Here is a 25,776-nt window from a genome sequence, read left to right as displayed (position 1 = left end):
TATATATATATATATATGACAGCCTTCTTTCAGTTTCCATCTACCAAATCCACTCACAAGGCTTTGGTTGGCCCAAGGCTATAGTAGAAGACACTTGCCCAAAGAGCCATACAGTGGGACTGAACCCAGAACTGTGTGGCTGAGAAGCAAGCTTCTTACCAAACAGTCGGGCCTACGTAATCGACTATTATGTTTATTTTTTCAGTCTGATGCTTAATGTATTGATCTTCTTTTGCTGAAATGCTAAATTACTGGGACATAAGCAAACCAACTCTGGTTGTCAAACAGTGGTCGGGGATGGGGTGTGTGACAAACATAGACACAAAGATTCATACAGATAATTATATATATGTAAATATGTGCATGTGTATGTATGTGTGTGTATATGATGGGATTCCACACAGTTTCCATCTACCAGATTTACTCCCAAGGCGTTGGACATCCTGGGACTATAATAGATGACACTTGCCCCAAGGTGCTACACAGAGGAACAACCCAGAACCACATAGATGCAAAGTGAACTTTTTTACAACACAGCCAAGCCTGCTTTCACACAAAAATATATCATTTGTAGGATGTTTTCTTTCTGAGTATATTCAGAACTTACATTAAACTGATTGCATCAGTGGTAGATTAAATATAATATTCTGTGGAATTTCAATTATGTTTTTTTTATTATTGTTATTTTATCTGAGTTCAAATCTTGCCGAGGTTGACTCTACCTTTCATCTTTCTAGTTACTGACAAAACAAAAAGAAAGAAAAAAAGAAAGGAACAACCTGTTACTGGAGTATATTCACTTCACAATAACTTTTCCTTAGAAATTTGTGTAACATTTGAGCCAATGTAATAAATCATTATAATAACCACGTGATCATGTGATTGAGCAGATGTTGCTATATCTGGTCATATTGTGCTTGCATCAGTTTAGCTTTCATATGATGTCACCCAGCTGGTTAGTTTGGCAGGCCAACATTCTCTCTGATCAGAAGACTAGTGCATTGCAGGGTTACCCATTTACAGTTGAATGGAACTGAATGGATTGAAGCAACATAAAATGAAGTGTTTTGCTCAAGAACACAACATGCCACTTGGTCGGGGGGATCGAACCCATGATCTAGCATTCACAAGTGCAACATCCTAACCACTAGGTCATGCAGCTTCACTTTATAATGATAATGTAATAAATCATTATAATAATAATTCTTTCAAATTTTTGGCATAAAGTATGGAATTCTGAAGGAATGAGGTTAGTTGATTACATCAACCTCAGTACTCAAATGGTACTTATTCTATTGACTCCAAAAGATAAAAAGCAAAATTGATATTTATTTCTTTATTGCCCACAGGGAAGCTAAACATAGAGGGGTCAAACAAAGGACAGACAAAGGGATTAAGTCGATTACATCGACCCCAGTGCGTAATTGGTATTTATTTAATCGATCCCTGAATGAATGAAAAGCAAAGTCGACCTCGGCAGAATTTGAACTCAGAATGTAATGGCAGATGAAATACCACTAAGCATTTCATCAGGCATGCTAACGATTCTGCCAGCTCGCCGCCCTATAAAGCAAAATTGATATTGGTGGCATTTGAACTCAAAATGTAAAGAGCGGGAAGAAATGCTGCCTAGCATTTTGTCCAACATGCTAACAATTCTGTCAGTTTGCTATCTTAAATCAATATAATTATAATTGCGTCTGCTAGAAGTCTGAAATTTTAGGAGAGGGAGCTAGTCAATTATGTTGGCCTTGTTACTCAATTGGTACTTTTTTTTATCAACACCAAAAGAATCAAAAACCAAGTTGATCTTGGCAGTATTTGAACTCAGAATGTAAAAATCTAGAGGAAATGTTACCAAGAATTTTGTCCAACATGCTAACAATTCTGCCAGTTTGCTACCAAAAGTCATAATAATGATATTGGTGGTTTATAATTACTATAATGACGTGGGGGATGTGACAAACTGTTTTGCAGTATTTTCTTCTGAATCTTTATGTCTGAGTTAAAATTCCACCAAAGTCAGATTTGTCTTTCATCTCTCAAGGAGTTGAAAAAATGAAATATCAATCCAGGGCAGTAATTTGGTAGAATTATCAGTCTTTGATAAAATGCCTTGCAATATTGGTTCCATTTCTTTATGTACTGAACTGAGTTTGCCTGTGACAACACTGACAGCAAGCTGTTTGGTCCTTGTCTTTCTCTTGTATATCACTGGTGGCTTATAGAAAGGAAGCTCTTTTTTAATGGCAACAGGTTGACTTCAATAACGAAATAAATTTTGCCCTAACTTCCCCTCCTTGAGAAAACATTTTTGGGGGAAAACACACAGTCAACCTTGATCAATAGGAGTCTTAGCTTAATAATAATCTTTTATCTTTCATATTTTACTTGTTACACCATAAAGGGACATTGCTCACATATTTATGCAATAAAAATGTGTTTGGCTGAGCAATTTTGTTAAATTATTTTGCTTTGAACTACATTTTGTGGGAGTCAATATTTGATCATCTTTACAGAATATGATAGCCTTTTCAAAAAGAAAAGAAAAAACAAACCACATAGGAACTATTCAAAATAAAAATTAATTATCATTATCATTTTCATTATTTGTTTATAATTTAAGCAGCAGTGGCTTGACAGAACCTTATAGCAAAATCCCTTATGGTATGGTGTTTCTTTCATAACTTTACATTTAGAGTTCAAATCCTTCTAAGGCCAACATTGCATTTTATCTATGTTGGTTCATAAAATAAGCACCATTTAAGAATTAGGGCTAATATAATTGACTTTAACTCATCCCTCAAATTTCAGGCATTTTGTCTATGTTAGAGATTATTAATTTTGTAATTCAAGGTTTGAAAAATACATTGAGTTTCTCCTTTTGGAATAAAAATTAGGTACATCTTGGAGTGTTAAAGGCTAAACAGGATGTTTACAGTGGAGGATAAGGTCAATAGAAATATTCAGGTGAATCAAAATATTCAGTGGAAATCATGTAAGTAAACTTGTGTTCTTGGATGAACAGGGATGTTTAAGGTTAACATGATTGTTCATGGATATAATGAATGTTAATGGCTAACAAAATTACATTTTCAGTTTACAAAAATGTTCAAGATTAATAAAATGTTGTGTGAGAATGCCTTAATAATGTTTACAGGTCTTAGTATTGCTATTCTCTGAATGTAAATGTCACTGTTTGTATCCTTGCTGATGTCTTACAGAAATGGCTTCATGTCATTCCAATCTTGCCAAACATATTCCTTAACACACATAATGTTTGTAGTTCACCAGCTAGATGGGTGTAATTTCGTAATTTTCAGCTAATCATACACAATGTTATAGTTATTTGACATTTCTATGTCAATAGTATGCTATTGGTGGTGGTGGGTCTGTCTAGTGATCTGATAATATGCTAAAGTCCCATAGAATTTTTACATAGTTATTATATAAGACAAGTGGAACTTCATATGAGCTGAAATTGGTAGCTAGGCATACATGGAGCAGCTTTGTTATGTTATTGCATCTCTAATTTTATATTTGTCTGAGCTAGTGTGAGATATTCTAATATGGTTTGGTGTATTGTCTCAGGAATATACCAAGCTTGAGGACAAACTGAGAGTTATTCCACTCCTCTACCCCAACCATGTGGAAAGAGCTGATCCTAATTCCATTGTACATAGGCATGAGTGAAGGTAGTGGATGTGCTTGCCAGAAGTAAATGTCTGACAGCTGATGGAGCAATTTTTGGTGAGCAGCAGAATGAGGACAAGAGAGTATTGGAAATTCGTGAGCTATATGAGGAGAGTTGATACACTTTTGGGATAGATCTTTTGATTCAAACAAATCAGAGAAAGCTCAAAACCATCCCTAACTTAAGTTGCAAAACAACATTTGGCATGGTTCATAGCAGTAGAAGGAAGAAGATCCAGGTTCCATATATGTGGTGCTACCAACCACCAAAGGAACTTTTATCCACAGTAGAAGGCAAAAGACTAACAGCTGACACTGATGACAACTCTGAAGTTGCAGCTAGTACAACAATATCAACAGCAATAACTACAACAGCAACAATATTAACAAGAAAAATGACAGCAGTAGCAGCAGTAACAATGAAAGCTGCAGTACCAGTAACAGTAGCAGAGATCAAACAGCAATTCCAAAGGACAGTTATACTACCACTACTACAACAAAAAAAAATCCTCCTCACAAGTTCATCAAACACAAACACACACATGCACATACACATATGTACATCTGTATCTCTTTCCTCAGTTCCAGAGCTCTCTGACTCAAATTTCTTGTAGAGTAACAAGGTCAAGACAAGCTTATCACAAGAGCTAGTTGTAGATGGGTAAAGAATAGAATTAAAATACAATTACTATCCTAAGATGAAAGACAGTAGACTCGGTGATGTGGTAAAGGACCCATCAACCTGTCCCACATCCCTCCACCCACCCACCACCACGAAACACCCAGAACATCAATTGTCAAACTCACAACCACACCAAGAAAAACAAGATGGAAACACATAAACAACAACCACAGCAATAACACCAAACAAAACAATAAAAACATCTATAATAGTTGCTATTGTTGCTGTGTTAGTTGTCCAAACACATGACAAACACTCCTCATCAAATTCTATGTTGTAAATAGAAATAACATTAATTTAATGAAATATATAACAAGATACCAAAAAATATTTGAACAAAAGAGGAGAACTTGGAGGAACTCTTCTCCAAAACTCATCCAAACAAGCTTCCAATAAAGACATCATCAAACAACTATACAAAACTCAATCCATCCATCCATTCATTTTCTCTTCTTGGGAGAGTTGTGAGGGTAGAGTCCTCAAGTACCTCTTCCACTCTCGTTTTCCAGCCAGCCATCTTGTTCTTAGTGTACCCGAAGGTCTCCTGCCAATTGATTTGGCTTGAAGAATCTGTCTTGCAATCTTTTCCTGTGACAATCTAACCACATGTCCACAGTACTGGAGTTATATCCTCTCAATGTGGAGAAGTAGCAACTCAACTTGGACAGACTCCTGATCTCTGAACAATGCACCTCCTGTCAAGTAACATTATTTCAAAGATGTCAGGAAGAACTTCATTTTGGCCACGTGTACTTATGATGGTACTCTTTCGATCATTACCTAACATTTATAAGAATAAGTATGAAAACTGAACTGGAGATAGCAAGTTTGGCTTTTTTACTAACTTCCCTTCTGAGGATCAAATACTGAAACCAGTGTATTACTGTGTCAGCACCTCCAGTTCTATAAGTAACTAAAGGAAAAAGTTCCCATGTAATGTTAGAATCTCCCTTAACCCTTTAGCATTCAGACTTCTCTGTCAAATGTAATGCTTATTTATTCACATTGTTTTGAATTAATCATGCATTATCCTGTAGCTTCAAGATTTCAATGACATGATTGTTTATTCTTGCAATGACATTGTAGGGTAGGTATGAGAGGTTGCATCTGGCTCATTAGAACATAAAACAGGTAGAATATCTGGGCCAAACATGGCCAATTTAAATGCTAAAGGGTAGTGTAGCAGATAAAAGAATTTTGGAAGGACGTTTCAAGTAACTCCATTCTATTCAAGGACCCTAGACCCTACTGAGTGAACTCCCTTATTTTCATTGTTCTTGTCAGCTGAGCCATATATTGAGTAAATACTCACAGGTATGGGCATGCCCGCTTGGTTTAGAAGCTTGTTTTGACACTGCATGGCACATTGGCCAAGTGTCTTTTACTTTAGCTATGGGCTGACCAAATCCTTGTGAGTGAATTTGGTAAATAGAAACTGTGTGGAAGCCTGTCATATGTGGGCATGTGTCATAAGAGTTCATTAGTTTGTATCACCTGAAAGCTTTCAATAGGGGTGATCATCAATACTTGGTGGCTCTTGCCAGGGCAGCCAGTTTTGACTTCATCATACACACTGCATCATGTTGATTCTGCCTGAATATTATTCTAAGAATAAACAAGCTTTTAGAACACTCAGCCTCTTACATATTATATTAAGAATAGGTAGTTCAGTTGATCAGCCATCTGAATTCTTGTTGTTGGATGGGGAAGAGCTATTCACAGCACAGTAAGTATCACTCATGAGTGAGTAGGGATTAGTAATATATACCATGCTTTTGTTAATTATTTTAGGTGCCTGTGTAATCACAAGTAGAGGTCCCCACCCACTCTTGGCTCTTCCATCCTTACTCCAGAGTAACATCAAGGATTTGACATCTAGAGGAAGATAGGATGGCACCTAACTGGTCCTCAGTACCACTGAGTAGACTAGAGCAACATAAAATAATGGGCCTTACTCAAGGTTACAGCTTGTTGCTCAGTTCAGAAATTGTATACTCAATCGTATGATCATGAGTGAATCATCTTAAACACTAGACCATGCACATTCACAAAAGACTTATGTAGTAAACTGTGACTGGTTTCAAGTCATCCATAAAGAAAAGAAGATTGACAACATATTGTGTCCTTGAGCAAGGCACTTCAGTTCATGTTGATGCAGTCTACTGAGCTGAAAATGTGTACAAGTTGAGCACTGGCATAATCTTCTCTATTCCAACTGTCACATCTTCAATGTTTTATTCAATCCAAATTCAGGGCACCTAAAACAATTGATGAAAGCAAGGTTCATGCTACCAAGTCACATGCACATGAGCTTGGAACAAGTTTGCATATATCCCATTTTATAATGTACTCATTCCATATCATTCTTAATATCAGAATTAAAAGTAAAGCATTGAACTGGCAGAATTGTTCACACTCTGAGCAAACTGCTTAGTGGTATTTCATCTGTTTTTACGTTCTGAGCTCTCTGCCAAGGTTGACTTTGTCATTCATCCCTTTGCAAGTCTATTAAATGAGTATCAGTGGAATATCAGGGTCAATTTAATTGACTTATCCTCTACCTGAAATTGCTGGCCTTGTGCCAAAATTTCAAACCAATATCAGAGTTAAAAGTGTCATGCATATTGCAAAGTTGAATGGTGGCTGAGGTGAACTTTCACCTTAAAAAGTACTGTATTGATCGTAATATTTCTTACTTCTTTAACAGAATAGCTTAATTTTATTTTCCAATTTGCCAACTCCTTTATAATCAGCTTTCTTATATTCTCCATTATCTCTCAGCATTCTATTATCTACAAATTAGGGAATCATAATATCATAAGTGATCCATGCCATAATGAGATTTCAATGTTGCTTCCTGCAATGCTGGTGTATTAATTTAGCTTTCACTAATTTATCTGTCCATCTTCCTTCAGCATTCTTTCCTCTCTATTACTATTAATAATAATAATAATAATAATGATAATAATAAATATATGCATATACATACAAGCTTATACATATATAGATATCCATATATTTCTGTGTGTATATATATGTATATATATATAAATGTTTATATATTTATATGTATATAGTTATCTATGTGTGTGTGTGTGTGCGTGCATGATGAGAGATACATTTTATCATATTAATGAATAATATACAATTTTGTTACTGTAATGTAAATAGTCAATGCCAATTACATTCATTTAAATTTTGCAATAATACAGGGCTGCAACCATAACACAGGGCTGCTACTTTAACCCCCTTATATAATGTGTGCCTAGCTTTTATAATCAAATTTAAATTTATTTTCTAGGTAATCAAAAATGTGTTCAATATTGTGGAATTTTCAAAAATTCAAAGTTAATTAAATGGCTTTCTTCAATACACACACATATATACAAACATATACCATATGTGTGTGTGTGTTTGTGTTTGTGTGTGTGTATGTGTGTGTGTGAACACACACAGAGATACGTATCTTGTACAGGCACCAGGCTATGAGAGTAGTAGCTCCAAGAACTATATTGGACTGTGATGTCCTGTCCAACCCATGCCAGCATGGAGAATAAATGTAAAATGATGACGATGCATTTTGTTAATGCATCAGTCAATAAATTACACATTATTGGAAGACACGTTATCAGTGTAACTTTGTCGGTTGTAATACCTCTATTTTCTATCATGTATTCTTCATTCTGAGAAAGGTTCTTAGTTTCGCATGACATCATTAAAATGTTTAATTATTCTCCTATGACAGAAAAGTAATTTCTTTTCTTAGCCATTGCTCTTGTTATTCATAAATATCATAGATTTTCCAAATGAGTTGTTATTGTTGCTAAGTAGCTCGAAGCCAGTCTGATCCATAAACATAAGGTATGTTAGGCAATGAACACAAAAAGAAGGCAACATGGGAGGGACAAATTTTAATAAAGTATTAGTTTAATACTTAAAACGAAAGCAAAGAGTCTTGATGTTTTGGATGCAATTCCTTCATCAGAAAAATAAGAGAATAAGCAAAAGTGGTGGGTGACTGAATAACTAGGGTGATCCATAGATATACCCTGCCTTCATCTAACTGAGGACCATACAACTCAGTCTACCACACAGTATAAAAATCATGCAAGGATCAATGTTTCACTCTGAGTATAATTTACAATGTCCACTATAGTCTATCTTTATTTGTTTTTCTGTCAGATTGGTCATCATTGTTTACAATGAGCCATACTTTTTGCATTCGAATAGCATTTTCATTCATTCTTCAACATTAGGATATGACCTTTCCAATTTTTCAGTTTTGTCTATCTCTTAGTAAAATTGCTTTTGTTCTGTATGGATCATACAATCCTGACTATATTGTTCTATCCTTTTCTAAATCTTCTAATTTTGCTTGTTTGGACCATGAGTCTCTGTTTAAATTCCTCTATTGCAAGAGTTCTTTTTTTTATTTATTTATCTATCCTTTATTGTTTTTCAAGGATCAAACATTGTGATGCATTTTTTTCAACTAGCTGTTTGACTTTTTAGTCTAAAACGCTAAAAAGTCTATCTATGTAGTCTTTTGATGTTATTTTGATCCAACTTTTTCCAATATGGCTCCAGCATTTTAGTTTGTTTGTCTCTTAATTCCTAATTTCTCTGTTATACAAATTCAAGCATCATTTATTAGCTTGTTTGTCTCTGTTATATTATCAGTTCTAATGTATTCTAGGATTCTATTAAATTTATCTGTGATTACACTCAGTCTAGCTTGCTTTTTTTTTTTTTTTTTTTTTTTTTTTTGAGTGGGGAAGCTGCTTTATCAGGATCTCGTTTCTCTAGCTTTTCCTTTTGTAAAGATATTTTCTCTTGTTGCTATTTCTGATTCCTAAATGGTCAAATTGTACTTTTTTTTGTTTTGTCATTATCTTTATTATTCTAGGTTTGAGGAATACCATATTCAATGGCATAAAAGACACATGGGTATATTACATACATCCCAATTTCAACAGTGTATATTCAGGTAAAAAGCTTTTCATGACTTAAAGCTTATCGGAGGGTCACCTTTGCATCTAGGACCAGGGGGGATTTTTTGAGACATTTTTTCACAAAAAGTGCATCTTATATGTCATTGAATATAGTACTTGATGATTTTTCCGATCTTAAAACAAAAATCATATACATGTTGGGGAACATGCATAAAAATGAAGAGGAGATTAACAAAAATGTTTAATGGAAAACATTCATGAAATTCTTCAAGGTTAACAAGATAATTTTACTATTGTAATTACTATTTAAGGTGGCAAACTATAACAAGATCATTAGAATGATGTACAAAATGCTTAGCAAGATCTCTTCCAACCTTAAGTTCTGAGTTAAAACTCTGCTGAAGTTGACTTTGCCTTTCATCTTTTCAGGGTTGTTAAAATCAGTACCAGTTGAGTAATGGGGGTCAATGTAATCACTTAGCTCCTTCCACCAAAATTTCAGGCTTACAACAACAACAACAACAACAACTACTACTACTACTACTACTACTACTACTACTACTACTACTAAACTCCTTCTTGCAGTTGTTGTGATAGGGGTGATGGTGATGATGAGTTTTCTAACTATAGGCAAGGTTTAGTGGTAGCTGCTCCAACATTTGAGGCAATTATAGTAACAAGGTAATGCCCACATTTCCATGTAAACACTAATATATGGCTCATTGTTTTCTACACAGAATTAGTAATATTTCGCTTCACTGATATATGTTTTTACACCCCACCAAAAAAAATAAAAAAGAAGAAAAAAGGAGAAATAAATAAATAGGTAAAGCAATAATTGAAATAAAAGAAACATTTAATAGAACAAAATATGTACTTTTTTTTTACCTTTCCCTTTTTTCTGTAGACAATATAATACACAATATTTCCTAAACAGGAAATCTTTTCAATCAGACACTGTCTGTGTATGCAAGAGTGTTTGTGAATTTAACATTTATAACTGAGGTGTCTGAAACATCCTTTTGATTTAGTGAAAGGATTTTGATCTGTAAAAAGTTTCTAAATGTGAAAGATCCCTAACTCTACTAAGAGCAATATACAACTGGTTATGTAGTAAGGAGATAAAAGCTGCATTTTTATAAGGTTTGCTCTTAACTTTTGTTATATTGACCTGGTGAATGCAGATCTAATTAGAAATTGATGTCATCTTAAAGTGAAAGACAAATCTGTTTTGGATAGTTACTGGATGTTATGAGCAATCAACAAAGTATGTCCTACATTGACCCCTGTAGTTTTACCTGCTTTTATGAAAGGGTGTGGAGTAGATTACTTGAAAAATGGATGTAAGAAATTAATTATTCAACCACCTTTCCAAAATGATGGAAGGGAAGGAACTGATGAGAGAGAAAAAGAGAGGAGCATTTGAGAGAGAAAAAGAAAAATAGACAGACTGGTATGTATACGCGCACGCACACATATATCAGATAGATAGATTGTAGATTGACAGATAGATAAATAGATAAGAGAGATAAATGCAACTTATGAAACTAAGCTAAAAAGAAATAAATGTTTATTTATAAAGTTTATAATGAGACATGAATTCAAATTCATATTTTTGTTTATTTCTCATAAGTTGCAGCCTTGAAAATAAAGATTCTTTTTTATTTTCAAACTGTAATAGTTTAATAAGTTAACTGTTAGGTTGTAAAAAAAAGTCTCATCATATTTCAAGATGGGAAAGAAACAAACATTTCTTTGGTTTCAATTGATATATTTACTATTAATATAATAAGATAAAATGTCCCTTTACTATTAATAACATAATCCCATCTATTTGGCATAACACCCTTCAGGTTTGAAGCAAGGATACTCAATATCATTTTTACTCTCGTCACAATTAGTAAATTGTTTTCCCGCAAAATAATATTGCAAAGATCTGAAAAGATGATAGTCAGATGGAGTAAAGGTAGACAAATAAGAAGAATGAGGCAAAACTGTCATATTTAGAGACATAATAATCTTTTCCTGAGTTACTTGAATAATATGTGGTCTCAGATTATCATGTAAGAGCAACATCCTCTTACAACTAACCAATAATGGGCATTTTTTCTGAAAATATTTGTACAATGCTTCCAATTGATTATTATATTTATCCATGTTAACTGTTTCCTTTTGGTTTAACATCTTATGATAGACAATACTCTTCATATCTTATCTAACATAGAGCATAACTATTTTTAAGTATAGCTCTGGTTTGGGGGATAGATTATCTTTTACATTGTGCACTAACCATTGTCATTTGCATTGGAGATGATTATAAAGAACCCACTTTTCATCAATCATGATAAGTCTACCCATGAAAGGTTTAGTAGAAAAACTATTCTTCAAGGACAAGTAGAGGGCAACTCTTTGACTAACCTGAGAATCAGTCAGATAATGAGGGCCTCACTGACCAAGTTTAGACACTTTTCTTAGTTCATGAAGTTATTTTATGATCAAAGTGTGACTTGAATTGAACAGCTTTGCTAATTCTCATGCAGTTTGCTTAAGATTTTTCTAAACTACAATTTTATACAATTTTATCAGAATTGGTCATCCAGATTGGGAGAAATTTACAACCGAAAAATTTCTCAAGTGGAACTAGCCAAGCTGCTATTGGCATGTCCAAAGACTTTCCATAGGCAGAACAAATATTTCTTGCTACTTTCATTATTGAAGAACTCACTCCTTTTAAATTTGTGCAGCATGCAGTGTTTGATATGGATCTGATCTAAACTTATTTTAAAAGGGTAAAATTGATACAAATTTATCCACTAAGATTTGAAGTAATCTGCAAAGAAAGAAAAAAAATTAGAATATAAAATTTATTGCTTATTTAAAGGGTAAGTATCAAGAGAGTACCCTTAAAGTGATCATGCTAAAGATGTGACAGATCATTTTTTTCCAATCTGACGTTTTTAATGATGTCATTGAGAAATTAACCCTTTAGTGTTCAGATTATTCTATCAAACACAATGCTTACTGATTCACATTGATTTGAATTAATCATGCATTATCTCATATCTTCAAGATCTTGATGGTGTAATTACTTAATGTAGAATAACATTGTAGGGTAGGTGTGAGAGCTTGGATCTGGTCAGTTTGAACATTAAACAGATTAAATATTTTGGCCGGATATGGCCGGTTTAAATACTAAAGGGTTAAAACAGTTTGGTTCAATGAAGAGAGAGTGAGATGTTATACTGTTATCATATTCTCATGTAAGTTATGAGCATATAAGTGTGTCAATATATATATATATATATATATATATATAGGCAGAGAGAGTAAGTGAGAGAGAAGGAGAAAGAGGGACCAAGAATGAGAGGGACAGAAGTTGGGAATTGAACTCAAAGACTGCCCCAGGCAGCACACACTCTAGCTACACCATTGCATGTTAATTAAGGCAACAAGCTAGCAGAATCGTTAGCACATTGGAAAAAATGCTGAGTGGTATTTTGTCGATCTTTACATTCTGAGTTCAAATTCCACCAAGGCTTATTTTGCCTTTCATACTTTTGGCGCCAATAAAATGAATATCAGTTGAGCTCCAGGGAGGTCAATGTAATTGACTTACCCACACCCTGAAACTGTTGGCCGTGTACCAAAATTTGAAATCATTATGTATATTAATTCTTTCATTTTATTTTTATGTTGAATTTAAAAGTTTTGAGTGAAATATGTTCAATCAAAATGAACTAGGTTAGGTTTTATGAAAAGAATTTTTTCTGAGATTCAGAAATGAAAGTGTAAACATCTTTTACATCAATAAGTGGTTCATTTTTCAAGTAAAACATCTGCTGATGGAGCAATTAAAATGTTTTATTTATACAACCTCTCTCTCTCTCTCTATATATATATATATATATATATACATATATGTATGTATGTATGTATGTAAGCTGGAATATTTTAGCACTTATGAATATAGTTCTCATAGGTAAAAAATATTATTAGAATAACTCTTCCCTTTATTTGTTTAACATTTTTCTCTTTTTTGCTTATTTTTTCTAAAATTTCATTTTCATTTTTTCATTCAAATGTGACGACAACAACAACAACAGTAACAAAAAAAAAATCAATTTCTTGACTTTCTCCTTATCAGAGATATCATCAACGACTGATTAGTTCCATTGTATTCAGGAGGGAGAGAGTTTATCTACAACGAAAGATACACTGTAATGGCTTCTTTTTGTGTCTGTCATGCCCATGGGAAAATTTGATCTCCAGACGACCACGTATAAACTCATGAATTTCATCAATAATTTATTTCTACCATGCTATAGGTATGGTAAAGTAAGAGAGAGAGAGTGTGTGAAAGAGAGAGAGAGAGAGAGTGAGGGAGAAAGAGAGCTGTTTGGTGTGTGTGAAGGAGGGGAGCGCTATTCTAGAACAACAAAAGCGAAAACGTTAACAACTGCAACATCAACAAGCTCAACAACTTCAGCAACAATCTCAACTATAACAGCATCAACAGCAACAAGAACAACAACAGCATCAATAACTATCACAACAGCCACAACAACAGCAATATGGAAAATAAACCCAGGACAATATTAACAATAACAGCATTAACGACAACAATACAACCATCATCATTATCATCAACAACAACAAAAACCAATGTCATTATCATCCTCAACAACATAACAGCAGTGATATATAAAATGCATTCATAACAACAATATTAACAGCAACATTAACCAATAATAATAACCAACATCAACAACGTTTACAGTAATCACAACACCAGCAACTACCACAGCAACAACAACTTCGTCATCATCATCATCATCATCAACAACAAAACAACCATAATAACAATCACAAAAACCACCACCAATACAACAAATTCTTCAATGATGTTTAGTTTGTAACCGAGAAATAAGTAATCCCCACTTGAATACCAACGAGGACAAATATCATAGCAGAACTTGCTAAAGATATCAGCCAAATTTGCCTAAAATCATACACTACCACCATAAAAAAAAAAAAGAAACTCACTGGATAAAGTTAATCCTAAATACATGATTGTATATTTTTGACTGTTTCATGTCATACAACACATTGATCTGTCCACATCCAGCATGTTCTATGGTGTCCTAGCATAGTTAGAATGTTTGATGAGAAAAGTTGGTAGAACCTCAATTGGTCTGTATCCTATTTCTGGTGAGGAAGGGGCATTGGGAGTGGTGCCCCATAGTCACTCTCTCACAGCTTAGTATAGCTGATTTAGAGCGAGAGAGAGAGAGAGAGAGTCAGACAGACAGAAAGGTAAAAAGAGAGCATGTGGCTCAACAGTCAGACTCCTATCTGAGAGGCGTAAGGATAATGGAATTGTGACTCACATTATCAACCTGTATTCTGCAAGAATCTCTAAGAAAGATTCTTGAAATTTGAGATTTGTTGTCACCAAACCTCATGGAAACAACTCTGCTAACTACTACAGCAAGTAATAGCCATGATGATGATGATGATGATAATAATAATACTAATAAAAAAAATAAAAAATAAAAATAATAATAATAATAATAAAAATAATAATAATAATAATAATAATAATAATAATAATAATAATAATAATGGTAAATTTTAGCATAAGGCCAACAAGTTTGGGGAATGGGGTAAATCAATTACATCAGCTCCAGTCCTCAACTGGTACTTATTTTATCAATCCCGAAATGATGAAAGGTTAATTTGATGTCAGCAGACTTTGAGCTCAATAATAATAATAATAATGGTTTCAAATTTTGCCACAAGGGCAGTCATTTTGGTGTAAGGGACTAGTTGATTACATTAACCCTAGTGTTTTACTGGTACTTAATTTATCGACCCTGAAAGGATGAAAGGCAAAGTTGATCTCGGAGGAATTTGAACTCAGACAAAATACTGCTAAGCATTTTGCCCAGTGTACTAACCATCATACCAGCTCACTGCCTTAGATAATAATGATAATAATAATAATAATAATAATAATGGCCACATGGGCTCAAAACATGGAAGACAATATCAAAGGGCAAGATACAACACACAAACAGGTGGGATTTACATTGATTAAGGGGAGATACTACAACCATAACAAATTAACAAAAAGAATATAAAAATAGAAATTAGAAAAATAAATAGTTAATAAATAAAATCCTCAATAGTGGGGTAGTCCACATAGGATAATTAAGAGAAAAACTCGCACAAAAAGTCCTGGATTACTCTGCCATCTCCAAGGAATTGGAAGTGCCATCTTCCAGTTACTTTCCTCCCACTTAGAAAAGCATTCTCAGAGTAGGTCTGCTCAGCTTTACCAGTCTAACCCTCTTATCCACCTTTCAATAAACACACTAAAAGGTAGCACCTCCCGCTTGACCCTCACCTACCTCTTCAAATTGTATATGAAGAAACTGATGAGTGCCTGGCCAGATAGGAAAGTGCCTGTCTTCTAACTTTCCAGAAAGGTCCACCACACCACCACTTTTGCCACAGCCACAAAGTAGAGAAAGAACTGCTTCCCTTCTCTGTCAAAGGAAGATGGTGTGTCAATCTTCACTGTATACCTGGCAGGCGGCTGAATTCATCTAACACAAGACAGCAGCTGCTCACCTGAGCAGCCAACAAGTTGCTAATTAACAGACACTGAATGACAGGATGTAGTACAGTTAAAACAACCCTTATTCAGGGACCTTTTGAGTGGATGAGCTACTTGACCTGAAGAAAATTCTAACAGGGCCCCCACCTGCAGGGTCATGCGTTGTTTATCTTGATATGAGATCACTGTGTCACACACATATGGTTGTGATGCATGTGCCTGGTGTACTCTTATCGGTCGTGTAGTCATGATGGGTATACTGGGCTTCGTATATTTTACCCCAGTGTCACTTTGATGGCATGCACTCCTCTCTCACTAATAATAATAATAATAATAATAATAATTATTATTATTATTATTATTATAAAAAGAGCAATGACAAAAATAATAATGACAGTGACTTGGCCACAACAGTCTGGGATATGACCATCTAAACTGACAAAGAAATTGAGTTGAAGCATTCAGACATACTATTAAAAAAAACTGGTACACAACCACATGCATACTGATAGCCATCACAATCCTTTTTGATGAAGATATTATTCCAAAAGAAGTGAAAAACTATCAAAATATAAGGACCTTTAAACTGAAATATTCAAGATGTGGGGCATGAGTGTGAAAACAATACTACTGGTACTTAGAGCATTAGGCATGATTTAAAAAGTATGAAAAGAAATATAGAAGCCATAGCAGGGTTTACAGCACTACACACTGCCCAAAAAAACAACACTGTTAGGAACAGCATACATCTTGCACAAGACACACTCAGCTGTATATTTTTGAGATGAGGAATTTTGTACATTATTTACATTGGACAGATATGTGTCCTCATCTTGTTTGTTGTTACCACAATGTTTCGGCTGATTTACTCTCCAGCCTTCATCAGGTGTCCTGGTAGAATTTTGAACTTAACTCTGGGTTCTCATTCCTAAGGTATTTTTTGCTGATGTTATTATTATTATTATTATTATTATTATTATTATTTATTCACTAGCTGGAATCGCAAAATTCTACCAAGACACCTGTTGAAGGCTGGAGAGTAAATCAGCCAAAATGTTGTGGTAACAACAAACAAGACGAGGACACATATCCATCCAAAATAAATAATGTAAATAAAGGCACTCAGTTCCCTCAAATAGCTCATGATTCAATAGAATAGCTCAAATGGAACCATCTTCACAGACAACACACATTTTCTACAATAATAACCTAACAATCTAAAACAATACAACTTGTTAAATATACTACACAAGATTTTTACTGGATCTTAATCCAGTAAAATAAGACAACACAATGTACACTCATATAAAAAGAAACAAGAAACTAAACCCCATTACGAAACAAACTGATACAATATACCAACAAGAGGAATCTTTACTTCCTCAATCCCCACAAAAGTAAGAACACAATGTCATACACATCTCAGGAACATGGAGGTGCACCAGGGGTGCAGTTGAAACTTGCATGAAACTACCAAAGGATAATAACAATAATCCTTTCTACTAAAGGAGCAAAGCCTGAAATTTTGGGGGAGGGGATAGTTGATTACATCGACCCCAGTGTGTCACCGGTACTTAATTTATTGACCCTGAAAGGATGAAAGACAAAATCGACCTTGGCAGCATTTGAACTCAGACAGGTGAAATACTGCTATTTTGTTCAGCATGCTAACAATTTTGCCAGCTTGCCACCTTAATAATAATAATAATAATAATAATAATAATAATAATAATAATAATGGCTTCAAATTTTGCCACAAAGGTAGCCATTTTGGGGGAGGGAATGAGTTGATTACATCAAGCCCAGTGTTTCACTAGTACTTATTCTATAGACCCTGAAAAGATGAAAAGCAAAGTTGACCCTGGTAGAATTTGAACTCAAAATGTAAGGACAGGTGAAATGCCACTACGCATTTTTCCTGGCCAGCTCAATACCTGAAGATAAAAATGATAATAATAATAATCCTTTCTACTATAGACACAAGGCCTTAATTTTGGTGGGAGGGGACTAGCTGATTATATCGACCCCAGTGTTTCAGTGGTATTTGATTTATCGACCCCAAAAGGATGAAAGGCAAAGTTGATCTCAGTGGAACTGGAATTCAAAACAAAGACAGACAAAATACTGCTCAGCATCTTACTCAGCATGCTAATGGTTCTGCCAGCTCATTGCCTTAAGATAGTAGATAATAGTAATGATAGTTATCATTATTGATCCCAGTACTTGACTGTTTTACCTTCAAAGTGTTGTCCCAGCATGGCCACAGTCTAATGACTGAAGCAAGTAAAAGATTAAAAGATAAATAAAAAGATACCAGATACACTGTTGGAAGGAAGGTTTCCTTCACTGATCCCTTTATTTTCTAGAAAAAAACCCACCTCTCTCTAAGTGTGAAGGAATGTCAGGATTGTGACAGCTGGAATGCAGTTGATCCTAAGTCTGCAAGATCTTTTGTTGAATTTGAGGTAAATGACAACAATGAATTCAAAACAGTTCCTTTGCCTGGATCAGGGCAGAAATTGCACCCAAAATCATTGTAGATAACATTAAAACAAAACAAAAAAGGGGTATTGGAATGATTGGCAAGGTTCACTCACACCGGCTGTCAGGTTAAGAAGTTTACTTTGCAACCATATGGTTTGGGTTCAGTTCCACTGTGTAACAACTTGGGCTAGCGTCTTCTACTTTAGCCCCATGCCAGCCAATGCCTTGTGAGTGAATTAGATAGGTGGAAACTCTGTGGAAGTCAATTGTATATATGTGTGCATGGGTGTGTGTATGTCTTTGTCTGTATTTGTTTTCCATTACTTGACAACTAGTGGAGGCATGTGGCTTAGTGGTTAGGATGTTGGACTCATGATCGTAAGATTGTGGTTTCAATTCTTTGACCAGGTGACATGTGTTGTTGAGCAAACACTTCATTTCACATTGCTCCAGTCCACTTACCTGGCAAAAATGAATAATCCTGTGATGGACTGATGTCCATCCAGGTGGGGAATATATATGCCATGAAACTGGGAAACTGGCTGTTATGAGTCAGTATGACTCGAGAAGGTGACTGTACCTTTACCATTAACACTTGGCAACTGCTGTGAGTTTGTTTACATCCTCATAACTAAACAGTTTGGCAAAAGATAGTGATAGAATAGGTACCAGACTTGAAAAGAAAAACAAGTACTGCAGTTGATTTATTGAACTAAGACCCTTCAAGGCAGTGTCCTACCAAGGCCACAGCCCAATGACTGAAATAAGTTAAAGAAGGTTATATACATGACCATTACTAACACAATCTCTCTCTCTCTTTCTATCTCCCTCTCTCTTTTACTGGTACTACAACAGTTGCCGCACTTTTGAATTTACATATTTATTACTACACTTATTTACCTCCTCACCCGTTTTTCTTAACTCATCTGATTGCACAAACTATTCAACAAATACTGTTCTTAACCCTTTTGATACTGTTACAGCCAAAACTGCTCCAGTTGTTTTACATAAACCTTTTTGTTTTAAAGGAATCTAAATCGAAATTAAAATCTTTTTTTTTTTATATCCACTTGCCCAGGACTGCATCTGGTTCTATGATAAAACTTTCTGTTTTCTAAACTTAATACTTCCACTAAAGTTTCATGTTAATTTATGTTCCAAACACCAGCATAATAAGGACAAAGTCATTTTACTAACATTGTAATTATTTTCAAAATTAATTGAAACAAAGGCCGTTTAGTTCCCTTCCAGGACTTCCATTTTGTAGGCATCAACAATCTACAAAAATCCACGGTAAACATCTCCAATCTGAGAAGACTTACAAACTCTGTGAGCTCTGCCTTCCTTTCACATTCTGTAATAGAGAAAACAGAAGAACATTCTCCACTCAATCTTTTCTCCATTTCAAAACAGAATATAGGTAGGACTTAAATCTGATATAAAATATATGTTTGTACTTACTAAAATACTTCCATTTATCTCAAATTACTTTTTATGAGCCTTTTCTAATATAGTAACTATATGGTTTTAGTTTCACAATTCTACTATGCTGTACCTTGGGAAAGATATTTTTACCATAGCTTCATGTGCTCAAAACCTTGTGATTAAAATTTGGTAGATGGAAACTGTGATGAATTTTGTCAGAGTAGCTACTTCAGTATATGCATGGTAGACTCAATCTATTGTTCATATTAACACAACTACCTGGTCTTTGAGTAACGTTAAGTACATCTGCACTGTTGCAAGAATTTTGTCTTGATCTCTGAGCTGTCTATAATTGTCTCCCCTCCACCCATCAGTCTAAGAGATTCTGAAAAGTGTTAAGGGCTTTGGTCTACCTCCACTCACTAAAGTCATTAAAAACAATATATTAAATGTAGTATTGCACAATTTTGCCATTACAGCTCTGCCAAAATATGATCCTTTGATTTCACTTAATTTTTTTTAATAATTTAGTTAAATAACTTTGTCATCATCAATCTGGTGTCTGGAGTATAAATTAGCATGGAATTTTAATAATAGGTTTTAATTCAAAATACTTCAAAACTGGAAGTGTGTATCATAGGAAGAAAGTTAGCCCAAAGTGGGTTGGTATTAAAAATAGTTAATTAAAATAATTTTTTATGAAATTATTAATGCCATTCTTTTTTTTATATTTCCTTTCTTTTTTGCAGGTGTCAAAGGTGTCCAACTTAAACTGACTCCAGATGCAGACAGAAAAACCTTACCTCAAGTTCTTAGCAGACCTAGAAATAGCAATCTTGCCATTAGCTCTTCTTACCAAACTAGTCCTAAACAGTTTAGTCAGACCAATAATGTTATAAATCTAAAAACAACTCAAGTGGATAATGCTAACATGCCTCCAACCTGGAATTTACCAATGCGGAATAGTTTCACAGCATACAATAAACCTTTACCGAAAGTACCATTTTCGTGAATAACCAGCTTTGTTTGAACGCTTTTCCTACCTGCAAACACAAATCTAAATGAATGTTAGTTTTCTAACAGCTAGGACTTTTATTAGATAGCACCATTAATCAGCTACTACACATAATAAATGATATTATGTTATATAACATTTTAAGACCTAATAACCACAAGAATTATAGCGTTAAAAACCAATATTTCTAATGTATTTTGACATAGCGAAGCATAAGGTATGAAGATAACTTCCTGCTGACTTTAAAGAAATGCATTGCAGACTTCTTGTATGGATATAATCTGTTCCAGTTACACATATGCAATTAGAGTGAAAGGATTTTTTTTCCTGACTTTTCATATTAATATCTCAAAACTTCACAATATTAAACTCTTAACTCATTAATTAAGTGCCAGGAAAAGATGGAAATTTCCACAGGCTATAAGATTCAATATAATTATTCATTAATTATTTATTTCATATCATCATTGTCATCATCATCATCAACATTGTGGCCATCACCATCATCATTATCACTATCCTCATCATCATCATCATCATCATCATCATCATCATCATAGTCGTTATCATTCATCCTCTTCATCATCATAATTGTCATAATTCTATTGCTGTGGTTAATAAAAAAAAATTATTATCAGTCTCATTATTATTATTATTATTATTGTTATTATCATTATTAATTATTATTATCATTATTATTATTATTATTATTATTATTATTATGATTATTAGTATTAGTATTAGTAATATTATTTAGGTTTTGGGCATTTTCAATCATTTTTAAAATTGATTCTGTTCCTAATTTCACTAAATTCTAATTTCTTATCAAATTATTATTATTATTATTATTATTATTATTAATTTCATTTAAATATTTTTCTTTTCTCCTCTTCTTTCTTTCCTCTTTGCCACCTCCATACAAACTATATATTTGATATATTTGTCAGTAATGCTTATATATAAATGCTTACATGCATACAAGATATATATATATATATATACACACATACACACATGTATACATGCACACACACACATACACACACATATATATATATATATATATATATATACATACATGTGTGTGTATGTGTGTATGTGTGTGTGCGTGTGTGTGACTTTTTTTCCCATTTTTAATTTACAGAGGGTTATTTAAATTGGAATGAGATATTTGAGATCAATATTTTTCAATTAGAAACGTATAAAAATGTATTTTATATATGTCATCTATGTTAGCATATCCATAACAAACAGTAACATTAAAAAGCGTATGGATTCTAGTTAAAATATGCAATTCTGGTTTTTCCTTGGAAAAAAAGAGAAAAGAAAAGAAAAACATTTCTTGAAATTTTCCAAAAATATTTGCAAAATTTTCAAGTTTTGGAAAGATTAGATTCAGCATCAAACTTCAAATGGATGTAGAAAAAGTCTGCCATTTACTTCTCTTGCTGCAGACAATTGATGAAGCCATTCTAGCCAAGTGTCTTCTCTCTATCTTTGTCAATATTGCAAAGAATTTATGGGATTCAAGTAAGTTAATTTCATATTTCTATTTTCTGATTTGTTTCTATTTGTTTTTATTTCTGAAATATATGTTGGTGCAGACACGAATGTGTGGCTTAAAAATTTCCATTCATAACAATGTGGTTTGAATTTGGTCCTACTAAGCAGCACTTTGGGAAGTGACTTTTACTATAGTCTAAGTTAGTCCAAAACCTTGTGAGTGGATTTGCTAGACAGAAACTGAAAGAAGCCTGTTGTGCATGTGCATGTCAGTGCATGTGTGTGTGTGTGTGTGTGAGTGTACGTATGTATGTGTGCATGTGTTTATGTCCCCTTATCTTAACATTGCATGCTAACTGTAAACATGCTGCTGTCATACTAGCAGAGCCATTGCTTGAAATCAAGTGAGGATTGGTGACAGGAAGAGCATCTAGTCATATAGAAAATCTGCCTCAAGGAATTTCTACTGACTCATGCAAACATTTGGGATTTCAAAACAAAAGATGATGATGATTGTGATGATGATGATGATGATGATGATGATGATGATGATGATGATGATGATGATGATGATGATGATGATGATGATTTCTATGTTATGTTAGCTTGTCATTTTGTGCTTTCCCTTATCCTATGTTAGCAATGCAGCTAAGACAACTTTATTCAGCAAACAGTGATGGTGCTAGTAGTTGTTGATGTTATTTAACCACCAGGTCAGCTCTGATCATGACTGTGAATTGGTAAAATATCAAATCGAATACCTTGTCTACCAGTTATGTACTATAAGAGTTTATTTCTCTTTGGTCTCTCTCCCTTTCTCTTGCATTATCTGTTACTTTGAAGTGGCCAAGAAAGGCCTCTTTCACCTCTCAACACCAGTCTTTGGAATTAACAAGAATAAAAGAAACCATGATGAAGCAGACTTAGAAGCAATGGTGTTCTAGCCATAACTGTCTGGTCCAATTTTTTCTTTTCATCCAGGAATACATTTTTGTATGTCATTTATATTTTTTAATAAGCAAAATGTGACTTCAGAGAAATTTGGCCACTATTTCTCACAAGCTAGCAGCTCACAAAGAGGCTCTTCCTTAGATTAAGCATGTTGTTATTGTTGGCAGTGTTATTGTTGTTTAGTCTAAGGTGAAACTTGATCAAACAGACCTATGTTCAAAGTAATTCAAGTCAAGACTGCCCTATTGTGTCTAAGACTGCCCTATTGTATCTAAGACTGCCCAGTGTGTATCTAAGTCTATACTACTCAATATATTCCATCGTTATGAAGAAAATAAAGTATAGCAATGTGAGGAAGATTTCCTTCTATCAGGAAGAATAATCATATGGACACTGCCGTGGTGAGTTATGAACTAAAAGCAAATGAAATAAACAAACAAACAAACTAAAAATATGTCTTGGCAATTTTAAATTCAACGTGATTTTTTTGTATAATTGTTTCTATTTTTGTCATTCTCTTTTATCCTTTTTCTTTTATTATTTATTTATTTATTTAATTATTTAAAACTATATTCAAATTATGTCATTTGGTTTAAATTTTAGTTTCTGTTTCTGAAACATCCATGAATAGTCAAAAGATAGCGAAAGTAGACAGTTATAGACTTTGGACATTCAATGGACACTGATGCCTAGTGCTATTATTATTGCACACTGACATACACAAACACACACACACGCACATACATACACACACTAAAAGAAAGACAGAGATAGAGAAAGGGAGAGAAAGAGAGATAAAGAGAGAGAAAGGGGGGAGGGAGGAGAGAGAGAGAGAGAGAAAGAGAGAAAATGAAAGAAGAAGCAAAGATAAAATCTTCAGCAGTCAAAACACACTAATAAATATAAGTTGATTCTAAAATTGGTTTCAGTCCTCCAATTATGATATTTAATTTGAAACCAGAATTACATGGCTTGAAAGCAAAAGCTTATAAATTAGGTTTGCCTGCAAATATCTAATAAAATTTCAAGATGTGAATAGCAAACTTATATCTCTCTCAATGGAAAGAATTGTGTTTCACTTTGTTAAACATGATATATGCCATTTCATTCTTGGTTTTCTTCTACTTAATCCTTCTCTTTGCCTCCAACTTCGACCATCACTGCTTTATTTTTCCTTTTAATATCTAATTTTGTGCCATGAAGTGTATACTAGCCTTTGCGGCATATCTTTACAGGACAGTTTATCATTAAATTACATTTCAGAGAGGGAGAAACTTGCAATCACACCCCTCTACTATACACGCATATATATGCACAGACAGAACAGACAGCTTACACTCAGAAGATATTCAGATCACACACATACACATATCACATACAAACACACAGAGGAGATATAATACAGAAAACACACATACTTACATACACACAGCATTCCTCTTATTGGGAAAGTAGCTAATAAATATCCAGCTATTTCTTAATTCTTGTTTTCCATCTGTGATCTCTTTTATAATTGAATATTATAGTAATAGATACTTTCATTAGAAATTCTGAAATGTAATTCTGATTAAAAATTGATCAAATTGGCAAAACAATTCGCTGAAGAAAACCCGCAGATATAAAACCGATCTTATTATTTTTCCTGTCCTTAGATGTTGTTCTTGTTTATGTTGCCATTCTTGTCTCGTCTTCATCACCATTATTGTTATTGTTGTTGTTGTTGCTTTTGTTCATGTTGCTGTTGTTGCTGCTGCTGTTATTGTTGTGGTTGTTGCTGCTGCTGCTGCTGCTGCTGTTATTGTTGCCATTGGATTAGAAAGTTGATTATAGGATTTAGTTAAATATGATATATTTTTATAACAACAAAATCAATGACAACAATGATGCTACCTGCAACAACAACAACAACAATAACAACACCAATAGTGAACGAACAAGGTAGATTCTAAATGGTCATTGAACTTGTTAGAAATGATCCTTTCTACTATAGGCACAAGACCTGAAATTTTGGGGGAGGGGGCTAGTCAATTATTTCAACCCCAGTGCTCAATTTATACGTATTTCATCAGCCCAAACAAGATGAAAGACAAAGTTGACCTCAGTGGAATTTGAACTCAGAATGTAAAGACAGACAAAATGCTGCTAAGCATTTTGCCTGGCATGCTAATGATTCTGCTGATTCACTGCCTTAACTTGCTAGAAATAATGTTTTCAAATTTTGGCACAAGGCCAGCAATTTGAGGATGGGTAAGTTAATTAAATCAACCCTAGTACTCAACCGTTACTTATTTTATTGTCTCTGAAAAGATAAAAGGCAAAGTCGACCTCAGCAGAATTTGAACTCAGAACATAAAAACAGACAAAATGTTGCTCAGCATGCTAACGATTCTGCCAGCTCACCACCTTTAACTTACTAGAAATAATGCATAATAACCCTTTCTGCTATAGTCAC

The 25,776-nt window shown here is 34.0% G+C and overlaps 2 protein-coding genes across 3 annotated transcripts in view; both read left to right on the top strand.

Moving 5' to 3' along the window:
• Positions 1-21,513, top strand: part of LOC106868935 (protocadherin-9) — a 111,919-nt gene extending 90,406 nt beyond the window's left edge. The window contains exon 4 of one of the 2 annotated variants that reach the window (XM_052973085.1): positions 20,605-21,513. In XM_052973085.1, coding sequence (XP_052829045.1) covers positions 20,605-20,867 — 263 coding nt within the window. In that variant the 3' untranslated portion in view covers positions 20,868-21,513. The remainder of the gene's footprint in view (positions 1-20,604) is intronic. The other variant, XM_052973087.1, reaches the window with a different exon arrangement.
• Positions 21,514-21,942: 429 nt separating this feature from the next.
• The window catches only part of LOC106868934 (protocadherin beta-15), a 165,989-nt gene continuing 162,155 nt past the window's right edge, over positions 21,943-25,776 (top strand). Inside the window, exon 1 of the mRNA XM_014914403.2 lies at positions 21,943-22,400. The gene's annotated coding sequence lies outside the window, so the exon portion shown is untranslated. The remainder of the gene's footprint in view (positions 22,401-25,776) is intronic.

The sequence above is a fragment of the Octopus bimaculoides genome, chromosome 14, assembly GCF_001194135.2.
Source record: "Octopus bimaculoides isolate UCB-OBI-ISO-001 chromosome 14, ASM119413v2, whole genome shotgun sequence".
NCBI classification, from domain to species: domain Eukaryota; kingdom Metazoa; phylum Mollusca; class Cephalopoda; order Octopoda; family Octopodidae; genus Octopus; species Octopus bimaculoides.
This window is presented reverse-complemented; position numbering and strand designations above follow the sequence as displayed.